Source organism: Stylophora pistillata, chromosome 14, assembly GCF_964205215.1.
Source record: "Stylophora pistillata chromosome 14, jaStyPist1.2, whole genome shotgun sequence".
In the NCBI taxonomy this organism is placed as follows: Eukaryota; Metazoa; Cnidaria; class Anthozoa; order Scleractinia; family Pocilloporidae; genus Stylophora; species Stylophora pistillata.
In genome coordinates, this window is record NC_142532.1 from 14,959,879 (window position 1) to 14,972,010 (window position 12,132).

Consider the following 12,132-nt stretch of genomic DNA (forward strand, 5'->3'; position numbering starts at 1 on the left):
GTAACATCAAGAAATGGTTAGATATTCTAGTCTTCTCGGATAGGGACGAATAAATGGAGGTCCCGTCTCCTGCAGGGTTAGGGGTAGGAGACGTTAATTTCCCACGCACGAGATTACTGTGTGATGGATGTCCTCCCCTGGGGTGGGTTGGGTGGGTGCTTACAGGGCCGTTCTGAAAACCACTTCTGTGAGAACGCACCCTGTCTAAAGATTATTATCTATCTATCTATATTTTGGTCTTTCTTCAATCGCACAGCTGTATCTTATGGCTCAGGAAGATTACAACTTTAGCCTTACAATAAAAACACCCAAAATTGGGTCTTTTCAGTCAGACTGAAGATGTTATGTACGGTCTTTGCTGGAATGGGTCAAGCCTCTAGCTTGATATATCGTTTGATTGGTCTATTACAGGACCTCAAAGGAATAGTAGAGAAATGAAGCACTGATTACTTACTAATACCGGCGAAAACAAATTAATGCGCTTCTCTCTTTTATAGCTTGAATACTGGGCAGCTGTGAAAGCATGTGGTTAAATGAATCAAGTTAGGGTTCCGATACACAACTTCTGTCCGCATCTGCACCCTCAAAATATCTTATTAATCCATTGGTGGTAGTTTGCATAGTCCAAGGGCAAACGTGCTTTATAAGAATAAGACAACTTTCAGTCGAATTTGAATACTTATATACTTCCCTATTGTTATTCTGTTACAGAAAAGGTCAGTTAAAAGAGTTAAGTGCGATGTCTCATAAAGCTAGCAAAGATGGGGATGGTAATGAGATATTTAAATGCTTCCATTGTGACAAGTGTTTTGAAAGAGCACATAAACTTCGCGAACATATGAGGGTTCATTCGGATGGAAGGCCCATTAAAAGCAAGGTATGTAACAAACCCTCAAGCCAAGCAGGAAGCCTTCGCCGTCAGAAAAAAGCACATACTAGTGAAAAGCGTTTTAAGTGTGAGGTTTGCAGCAAATGTTTTACTGAAGCAGGAAGCCTTCGAAGGCATCGCAGGATACATACTGGAGAAAAGCCTTTTAAGTGCAAGGTTTGTGGAAAGTGCTTTATCGAATCGGGAAAACTTCGAAAACATGACAGGGTACATACCGGAGAAAAACCTTTCCACTGCAAGGATTGCGGAAAGTGCTTTAGCCGAGAAGAAAACCTCCGTCTACATCTCAGGGTACACAGTGGAGTAAAGCCTTATCATTGCAACGTTTGCGACAAGTGCTTTAGCCAACCAGGAAGCCTTCGCCGTCACAACAGGGTACATACTGGAGAAAAGCCTTTTCAGTGCAAGGTTTGCGACAAGCGCTTTAGCCAAGCAGAAAGCGTTCACCGTCATAACAAAGTACACTTGAGCGGAGAGTTCAGCTGCTGGATTTGTCAGGTGTTATTCCGCGCTGAGGGCGCCCTACATAAGCATTACGATGATCATATGAAACAAGCTCCTCGTACCATGAGCTAAGTTACAAAGACTATTACGTTTTAGAGACAGAGTTTGGTGTTGTTCTCCTCTTAAGTACAGCAGGCTCTGAACTATTCTGTTTGACTCTTTTATCATGACTAGTTTTTATCATGACGTGTTTTTTCCGTTGCCATGTTCCCACCAATCACGTAACTCCATTTTCTGCCTTTAAAATCACACGCAACCCACAATTCCTCTATTCGCTCCGACGAAGGGCGAACGCTCGAAACGTCAGCTTTTATAATCGTAACGGTGGCCAATTTACCATTTCTACTTTGTTGATATATTCAAATTATATAGTCATGGAACAGTTTACCATTAAGTGTAGAAAAACCAAAACCAAATTTATCACAGTGACCCGTCAATATAAAGACCGATATCATTACCAACCAATGAGGACTCGAAATGAAGGCATGCATTTTGAAACGCGGAAAACGCGAATGAGAACGTTACGATTGTTTTTACCTCTACATCTGATTGGTTGAGAAGGTAGCCCGAGTTTTGTGGACTAATCACAAAGCGAAGAAAGTAAAACCACAGCAATCCCAGAGTTAACTTCAGACACTTCTTTGAAAATTTCTTTGACTGCATAGTGGAAAATTAACATTTTCATCTTTCATACTTTTATACTGTAAAATTTCGGTTATAAGCCTTGGGCCGATACAACTTTGTAAGGGGTTTTGGGTGGGCTTATGCACATAGGGGCTTATATCCCGGGGGCTTATAAGGGGAATAATTTCGAAATGAGCCACAACAATGTTGATAAAAAGTGCGTTTTTGATTTAATAGAACTTGACCTAATTAAGGCAATCATTTAGTTCTTAATTAAGGATATCTGGGACATTTACCTGCTAACATTGGCTGGCTTATTTAACAGTTGACGGTAAAAAATGTCGAACGTAGACTTTCGTATTCCATTTTTTGTATTTTGCATTCCCTTTTAATTCATGGAAAGTTTATTTTTAGTAATATCTTATTATTATGTGCTTTGCTTCTGCTCAGGTTGCCCTACGTATGTTTGAAAAGGCGTTTCACGTGATTCAAAGATAGTTAAAGAAATTTTTGCATGTAAGTCTATGGTAGGAAGGCAGAGCTGGGAATAACCAACTTTGAATCTTTATGACGATTAACAGAAAACACCCTCAGATTCACATATTAACGAGTTTATTAAACCTCTAATTGCATAACTGCTTGTGACAGTGCAGACACTAGGTCCTTACGTCTGGTTTTCGTCGCATTCGATTTCTAATAAGCTAAACGCTTCTAAACAAGTTAAGATAGAGGAGAATAAAACAATCTACAGATCAGCAAGGTAATTTTGGTTTTATCAAGGGAGTTAATAATGTTTGTAACGGCGAAGGATGAACACTCGAATAGGCAGCAGTTTTAAAACCCTTTACGGCGGCCAATTTACTGATTTTCAACTCGGTTGATGAAAACCATAATTACCTTATTATACCCCCCCACCGACGCAGCAGCACAGTTTATTTAGAAACTTACCCCCTTTATATATATCTGGGGCGTAGCTACCTGCACGCACGATTCGCACGTGTGCACCTAAAAAAGAAGAAAGTAAAAAAAATTTAAAAAAATTAAAAAAAATAACAAAATAGCAAAAAATAAAAGATAATTGTTTTAAACAGCACAGTTTGCCTTAATTCATTTGTTTTATTTTTAACATGTATATATACGTGTGCTTCAGACAGAAGGTTCGGCAGCATAAAAGGCTTAAGATGTCACTTCGGAGCGAATATGTCGGATGCGAGTGTGTCCTCGCTTTCCGTGTTACATGTTCATAAACAAGAGGAAATCGACTTTAATAAGGTTATTTCTGACTTCGCCAGTAAAGAAGGCCGCAGAAGATTAGCTCTGTGCTTGTAAATGAAAACCAGTACAATTTCTAGGAAAACTGACCAGTTATATTCTCACATAACCTTAGACTTTTAGCTCTTGAAGATCTAGGTATACAGATTGATTGTTTTGTTTACGTACATTTGTAAGAGCCGCGCAAATAATGGAAATTTATTTAAGCCACAGTTACGTCAACGTAAGTGATTTTACGCCTGTCGGTAATAAAAAAATCACTCATTTGTAAATGAAAGTATGAGATACTGCAAGGTTGTTGGCTTATCAAATAATCAGCGATTGTCTTTGAGGTGCTACAGTCAATGGACCAAGGAAGGTGACAAAAAATGTTACGACTTGGTTGTCATTTCATACACAATGAAACGCTAGGCTTACAACGTAACCTTGCCTTTAATCAAGTCACCTGAAAAAGATTTGGGACTTCCGGATCAAGGGTGAGGGAGATTTTGGGAAATTGTGCGAACCTCTGGTATGAGTATACATTGAAGACAATGATGAAAAATAAAGCTGATCAAAGCCAGAGAACATACTCTACCCCATCTCTCCGGACGGGGTAGAGTTCTTGCAGCCTTTCTGCGACCTGAGTTGTAAAAGACCTCCTGAACTGGCTGTATTCCATCGCGACATTTTCGTCGTTTATCATTGGGCACATTGCGTTAAGGTATTTAATGACAGAGGAGTGTATATGCATGATATTGGCAGCGAGGAGTCTTGTGAAGAATGTGTAGTACGTCCCCGGTAGAACTTGCTGTGGACTCTTCAATATTGAATTATTTGTGATACTAGTAACTGGAGATTGAAAGTGTTCACGTTGGAGGGAAAATTTGTGACCTCGATAGTCGATGAAATCACAGGTCCTTGGTTCGTATCTGTTTGCAACAATGGAGATGTAATGGTCGCTGTTGCCTTCAAACATTGTATTCATATTTTACGATAAGCTAGACCGTAGGACTGATTTATTTTATTTTCCCATATAACATGAAAAAGAGGGAAGGTTACACAGATGAAAAAATTCACAATTGTGATAAAGATGACAGCAATCATAGATATTATTTTATTAATAATAGCAGTTCAGTAATATTAGGAATTTAGGAGGGTGTGGCAGGCAAGTCCAATAGTAACTGGAAGCTTGTCTAGACTGAGGATCTGGGTTGTTTCGACGAATGACAACAAGAAAATTCCGGCAGGTGAACACACACAAAAAAACGCCCCCTCCCCCCCTAGCTCAAGGTCTGGATCCGCCAGTGGTTCAGCTTGGTCTGTACTCTTATCGACAACGATATTCGTCATCACAGCGGAATAACTATTGTGGACCCATGAGGCACAGTTGTCGATTTGTTTTTTACCACAATTTCGACGTCAGAGAGAACGATTCTTTGAGTGCGTGTTCATTGCGTGACACGGTTTTGACCTAGCGTTACATTTTTTCGGGGGAGAGGAGGTAATTTTCTCAAGAGGAACATTGATACAGGCCAGTTTTCACTGCTTATCACAGCTTGACCATGGACTCTAAAATCTCACCATAGAGAAAGAGGTCTCAGTCTACTTTTCAATATAATAACTGTTGCAGTTTCAAATGTGTACTTGCATTTAGGAATCTCTAATATATACTGGGATCATGACATTTAGAAATGAAAAGCCATTTTAAGTGAACGTATCGTTAAGAGTTTAGTAATCGTTTCTAACTCTTTGCTTCTAGTTTAACTTATTATATATCCACCGCGAGGAATTATAATATTCACAAGTCTCGTTGTCATTGTAATATTGGCTCTACTATCGTCTTTAATAAAAGGCAGAAAAAAAGCTGCGAAGGGCAGCAAAAAGATGGCGCCGAACTGGCTGTGCTTCTGATTTTTTTTTAATTTAAATCTAAGAGGAACTACACCACTTATCTTATGAATACTGCGCGTCGTGAATATTTTAAGGAATTCATCGATAAGAACAGTTCCAATCCGAGGGATTTGTTCACGGCAACTAAGAAACTACTGAAGCATGATCATGTTTTTCCTTTTCCACCATCAAATAATTTATTAACTCTTGCCAATGAGATGGGCACGTTCTTTTTTTGATAAGATCAGAACGATTCCCGCTGAGCTTGATAAATTAACATCTTCAGCTTTATTAGAAGTTTGTAGCGAGGATACTGAATCATGGTCTGGTGCTTTGATGGATCATTTTAAACCATTGTCAGAAGGAGATGTGCGTAAACTCATTGAAGGTTTTCCTAAGAAAAGTTGTATTTTGGATCCCATGCCAACGTCTTTGGTGATTAATTGTATTGACGTGCTTCTTCCAGCTATTACCAAAGTCATTAATCTGTCCCTGGAGTCTGGTTCGTTCGCATTAAACTGGAACTGTGCACTGGTTAATCCGTTATTAAAGAAGACCAGTCTTGATCTGGTATTTAAGAACTATAGGCCAGTCATGATCAGTAATCTTCAGTATGTGTCAAAACTTACTGAAAGAGCTGTCTTCAATCAGTTGCATGAACATATGATGGCAAATAGCATTTTTCTCTTATTCCAGTCTGCATATAGAAAATACCACAGTACTGAGACTGCATTACTGAGAGTAATGAATGATATTCTTTTAAAGATGAACTCCCAACATGTAACGTCATTGGTTCTATTGGATCTTAGCGCAGCATTTGACACAGTGTCCCATGATATGTTGCTCGATCGTTTGCATAATGATGTTGGCTTACGTGGGAATGCTCTCAAATGGTTCCACTCCTATCTGTCTCTATACATGGTCTCTATACATGGTGCCCTGTCCAATTATTTTAAATTGGACTGTGGTGTTCCACCGGGCTCTTGCCTTGGACCTTTATTATTCATAGTTTATGCATCAAAGCTATTTGCTATCATAAAGAAACATCTTCCTAGTGTGCATTGCTTTGCTGATGATACGCAAATGTATCTTAGTTTCAAGTCTGATGATAAGTCTAGTCTTGATGAAACTGTCAGTGCTATGGATAGATGTATTTGTGATTTAAGAAATTGGATGATTAGGGATAGGCTAATGATTAATGACGATAAAACTGAGTTGATCTTAATAGGAACTAGACAACAATTAGGTAAGATCAACGATGAATGGAATATTTCCGTAGGGGATTGTGATATTTATCCTAGTTCCTGTGTTAGAAATCTCGGTGCAGGGTTTGATAATAAGTTGTCAATGCCAACGCACGTTAATAAAATTTGTAATTCCGCGTTTTATCACCTACATAATATTAGGACGATTAAGAATTATTTATCTCGCGATTCGTTATTAACGCTTATTCATGCTTTTATCACTAGTCGTTTAGACTATTGTAATGGACTTTTGTATGGCCTTCCTCAGTCGCAAATAGCCAAATTGCAATGTGTGCAGAATGCTGCGGCTAGACTTGTACTGAGTTTAAGTAAGTATTCGCATATTTCTCCTGCGCTTTGTCAACTTCACTGGTTACCAGTACAACATCGTGTTCATTTTAAGATCATAATTTTAACATTTAAAGCTATTCATGGATGGGCGCCTAGGTATATCATTGAACTAATTAACATCCAGCCTAGGTCTGTATATAATCTTAGAGCAAATCAAAGTTTATTACTTGACCTTCCTAAGGGGAAAATGCTTGCCACGTTGGGGGACAGATCACTCTCTGCTGCTGCCCCGTACTTATGGAATGCTCTGCCAGCTGAATTACGTGATTTTCCATCATTTTCCATTTTTAAATGTAAGCTGAAAACTTATTTATTTCGTGCAGCTTTCTCAAAGTGTCCTGTCTGACAATTACTTTTATTAGTATTACTAATTAAGTCCCTTATTAAGATCCTTATTCCTAATTAAGATCCTTATTATGGATATTCCGTATTATTCTTATTTTTAAAATACATTATTAATATTAATGTACACGTAATTAGTTTTATAAATTTAAATTTACTGTAGTATTCTAAGTTATTAAGCGCTGTTGATCATTGAATGAAAACAGCTCTCTAGAAGTTATTAAATTAAATTAAATTAAATAAAATATCACATCCGGCAAACTGAGTGGCTTACGACTGATTCCGCCGTTATCGTAACGCTGCCGCAGGATTGTTAAACCATTGGTATTTCAACCGTTTGTGGAGCGTTATCAACATTATTGTTCGGCTTAATTCACCGGAAAAAAGTTTACGTTTTCTCTCTTATAAAATTTTAATTTAAGCCTCGGTGGACGTTAAATAAAAGTGAAAAAACTTTTCTGGGTACTGGTTTTTGACTGGATATTAAGAAGTAATAAACAAAAAACGAGTGCCTTTTTAATTTCTGCTCCCACCTCGCGCCCTCAGATAGATCCCAGCTCCCGCCCTCTTCCGCATCCTGTTCCCCAGGGCTCTCGCCCCCTTGTCCCCCTCCATCATCAATGTAAACTGCGGATAAATAAATGAAATATGAGCGCGATCTTCGCAGTGATGAGCACTACTTAGGCAGTTGAGAAAATAAGCTCTGAAACTGGGAGCTGGTCATTTTGTTGGTTTGTAATAAACCCGTGAAGTGATTAATGATTGACAATGAATATACATGTATAATGGTTCAACTACCATCTTACTTTATAACATGACCAAAGTAAAGCGGGCGCTCTGATTGGTCAATTTAAAGTAAAGCGCGCGCTCTGATGGGTCAATTGGTCAACTACCATCTTATTACTCTCATTTTTCACTTTTTAATTTGCTGAGATAAGAAAAGCTCACGTAGCCTAAAACTGTTGGGATGAAGAAGAAAATCGAGAGAGGGAACACTAATACGGTTACGAGAGTAGAAAAATTCATCGAGATTCTTTGATCTGTGATAAGCAGTCTGTAAAGTACATGGTATGAAATCCAGTTGAACAGAAAAAATGAAGTAAGTGCTTAGTCAAAGCTAAATAAATCCCTATTGGCTTCTTTTCTCCCACAACAACCCAAGTACCCAGCCACGACACCCTTTGGAATGAGGAAGAGACTGCGAGAACAAGTTCATCTGAATTCACAGAGGAAACGCAGATAGTAAAATTCTTCTCGAATTCGGCTGAAGCTTCACGAAAATAAAAAAAAGGAAAGAAAACCGAGCATCACAACTTTCCGACTGTCCGAGGGTCTCTGCCTCGAAGTGCATTTATTGATATGACATCTCTGGGTTTATTGATGGCTAATTCTGAATTGTCACACCCAGAAACATTGCCAAGGACAGCATGCTTCTCTTCTATTTATTTTCTTTTCAATTTTTTTTGGCAGCTTTATGACTGATTGGTGAACCCTTGTATGCACGTCGAACGAATCATTCACCACTGCAGCTACAACAAACTACTGTAAATTAGTGGTATCTTCTAATTTGAAAAGTAGCTCCACACTAAAGCTTACATAGAGAAGGGAAAAAAAGAGGGAAAAAAAGGACAATCTAAGAAGTACCTATCAATTTGGAGACGAAGACATTCAAGATGCACAAACAATCTCCACGCCAACAACAACAGGTTTATTTGCTTGTCAACTTGCAGTAATTTACATTATCGCAAGAACAATTTGAATTTAACTATAATGTGAAAATGCAAGGAAACATAAAAGCATAATTGAATAATCGATTAATAAATTTCATTATGAAAAGCTGTAAAATAATGTGACTCAACTACAAGCGGACATTTTGACTGATGATTAATTCACCGGCCAAATGATTGGGGAAACGTAATTTTGAGTGATAATACAATCTTGATGAGAAGAAGTATTTTTTTGATAAAGTGCCATCGTACTTAAAATTCAAAAAAGTAATTCAAGACTACGCAAATAAGACCATTCAAAGTTGACTTATCAAATACAGTTACTTGGATACAATTGCGGTTGGTCATCGTGAATGCTTAAGGGATGCCTTCGACCCGGCCAAAAAGGATTGCATAGTTTAGAGGATTCCCCGTGAGTGCTGGAAGGTCTACATCGGCAAAGCTGGCGGAGAAAACTGAAACTGGCGAAAAGCAGGGGAGAGAGTGAACTTATTATGGCGATTCCGTCTAAACATTAACACTTTTAGCGCTGAGCAAATATACAGAACAAAGGTAAAACCTCTTTTCGCCTACTTTGGCCAAAGCACGCTTGGCCAGGCATGAAATCATCAGCTTGAGCAACGTAGTTACAGGGCTGTTCTATCTAACTCAATCTTTTCTAAAGTATAAACTCCACCTACCCACGGTTGAAAATATTAAAAGAAGGCTTGTCTATTTGTGTTTTGCAGCTTAAAAGGTGATTTCTGTAGTCTTTTTAAGAATTATTTTAATCTTTTAATTCATAATTTTTATGCGAGGAACAATGGGGCCACCGTTGTTCTTCCGAAAGTGAAACTTGAAAAGCTTTTATTTTTTAGGCTTTTGATCTTTCAACTCAGGCAGCTTAGCAGCAGGATATCACAGGGAGTTTCTCGATGAATTGTATTTTGCATAGCGTAGTTAATGTAGGTTAGGTTTGAGGTCGATTCATTAGGCAAGAAAAGATGTTATAACTTCATGGCTAAATTCGCTTATTTCTCACAATAGAAAATTGCTTTGACTTTGAAATTATTATAACTGTGGCGATAACACTCTTTGTGTAAAATTTACGATTCAGAATCGCAATTAGGCAATCCTGTTCAAAGGAACAGATGGTTGGAAACGTTCAGTTGAAGGTCTCTGAGATGCAGCCCCTCGACAATGAAGTATATTCTTGAGAACTGTCTTAAATTCTTGAATTCTTAAGGGATAAATAACCACGTTCACAAGCGAGTTGCTGAACTGTAAAATCTTGCTAAAGTAGAAAACTGTCGATGAAATCTGCAGACCCCAACCTTCAAAATATGACAAATTATTGATCATTTGATATGGAATCCAAGTTAAAAGAGAAGCTCCTATAACCAAAAATAAAGTATTGGCTAATTTTGATTCTCTTGTAGCTCTCTGATTTGGGATTCTCTTTGTGAATTTCCGTTTGATCCAAATACTGAAATACGCGAGACAAATGGTTAGCAATGGCGTGGTCTGGAAGAGGAGGAGAAGAAATTTGTAACTTGATTGTTCTATGAACCCATTAGCGTGAAGAATAAACACAGCAATGAAGACTGCTGCTGCGATCCACGGTATGGCAATGGCACCGATGTAATTATTAAACGTCAGGGTTCTGTGACGTAGAGGCCATACGATGGCAAACATTCTCTCGAAGGAAATAACTGCAAGCGTATAGATGGACGTTAAACCAGGAAAGGCGTCAAAACAGGTTGACACGAGCCACCACAACAATGAATATTCTGTGGTTCTCCGTATTATGAAAAATGGAATGGCGAACAATCCGACCATTAAATCAGCAACAGCCAAACTGACTGGTAAAAAGTAAGATCGTTTACGTGGTTTCTGTTGGTGGAATACCCAGATGGTGAAGAAATTTCCCAACAAGATCAGTACCGCAATCAGCCCAAAAATCGAACTCCAAAAAATGTTCCATGAGTTGAGATCCATGTTTGTAAGCAATTGTTTCCTTAAGATCTCTCCTGGCTCACTTTTCCTGATTGAAATGAAAATTATGAACTTATTAGACAAGAACAAAGTCTTCGTCGTCATCATTGTCACCTTGCTATTTCTGTGTTTCGCTGCGAAGAAAGAAGAACAACTTGGGTGGTTTCGAGCGTTAGCCCTTCGTCAGAGCGAATGACTTTATGAAAAACACTGTACTGAGTTAACAAAATCATACTCATCGTTTCTCGTCTCTTGAACAAGAATTAATCCTACCTGCAAACTAGACCGAGAACTTCCTGCCTCGAGTCAAAAACAGGAACGCTCAAGCAGATCTTTCGGCTTTGGCGACGCGGTCCGCCTGATTCACATTAATTTCCTTCACTCGCGTACACACATTTATAGTCTGAAGGCTGAATATGTTTTCAGGTTGGCCAAAGTTTCAAGATAGACGTGGTCACCTAAATGCATTACCTAAAAAAACATTTGGTTTTCTCTTTTAGTCTACCGGGAAGTTGCACCTGTCCTAGAGACTGATAGTTGCTGCAGAGGTGATTTTTCATCCTCCGGTATTAATTGTTTGTTTATCTCCGGTAATATTTGTTTGGAAGCATATCAGTTGTGGTTCCAATGATTGCTTCTTGCAAATTGGAAATAACCTTTAATTTTAAAAAAACTATGTGACACCTTTTTCGGTGGTCATTGAAGCAACAGCCTGTAGTCATCTTGTCTGAAGACTAAATTGAAGTATATCACCGGCTTACCTCAATATAAAGGTAGTTCATGTCTAGCCAATTGACTTGGTAGCTTACAGCAAGGATTCTTCTATAACCGTTTAACAGACGAACTTTCTGAGCTCATTTGTTTATTTTGCATTGCGAGTGCGTGGGTGACCCCAAAGAAGTACAATGTCTTAATTACATGCTCATTCGCTACGCTCAAACGCTTAAATTCTGCAAATATAAAACCCACACACGTCGATGGTTCGTGCTCAGCCGATCGAAACTGACGTTTATTTCGCTCTTCAGTATAAACGATGATGAACAGTTATTCAGCTGGAAATTTATAAAAATATCTAAAACCCGCTGAATAATCACTAGTATACGTTTCATATGCCCTCTAGAGTGTAAATATTCTTCGCACCATCTGATTACCATCGTCTCTGCAATTTTAACAATCTACGTTAAACTGAGATAGGTGGAAATAATATCTAAGGTCGTACACCGGACCTACCGCACCAGTTAGTAGACTTAATATTTCTTTTCTCACTTTCATTGCTAAGGAGTTGACCGTGGATCTTTAAAGTTCAAAGAGAAGATCCTTTTTGAAAGGCATC

General features: G+C 38.5%; 1 protein-coding gene across 1 annotated transcript; it reads right to left on the minus strand.

Annotated features, from left to right (window-relative positions):
* Positions 1-8,793: 8,793 nt before the first annotated feature.
* On the minus strand, positions 8,794-11,538 carry LOC111334185 (adenosine receptor A3-like). Its single transcript, XM_088744228.1, has one exon. The coding sequence runs from the start codon at positions 10,905-10,907 to the stop codon at positions 9,930-9,932; it is 978 nt and encodes a 325-aa protein (XP_088600354.1). The 5' UTR covers positions 10,908-11,538; the 3' UTR covers positions 8,794-9,929.
* Positions 11,539-12,132: the final 594 nt, after the last annotated feature.

Coding starts and splice junctions, on each gene's coding strand:
- LOC111334185 (XM_088744228.1), bottom strand. CDS start 10,907: ATGATGACGACGAAGACTTTGTTCTTGTCTAATAAGTTCATAATTTTC.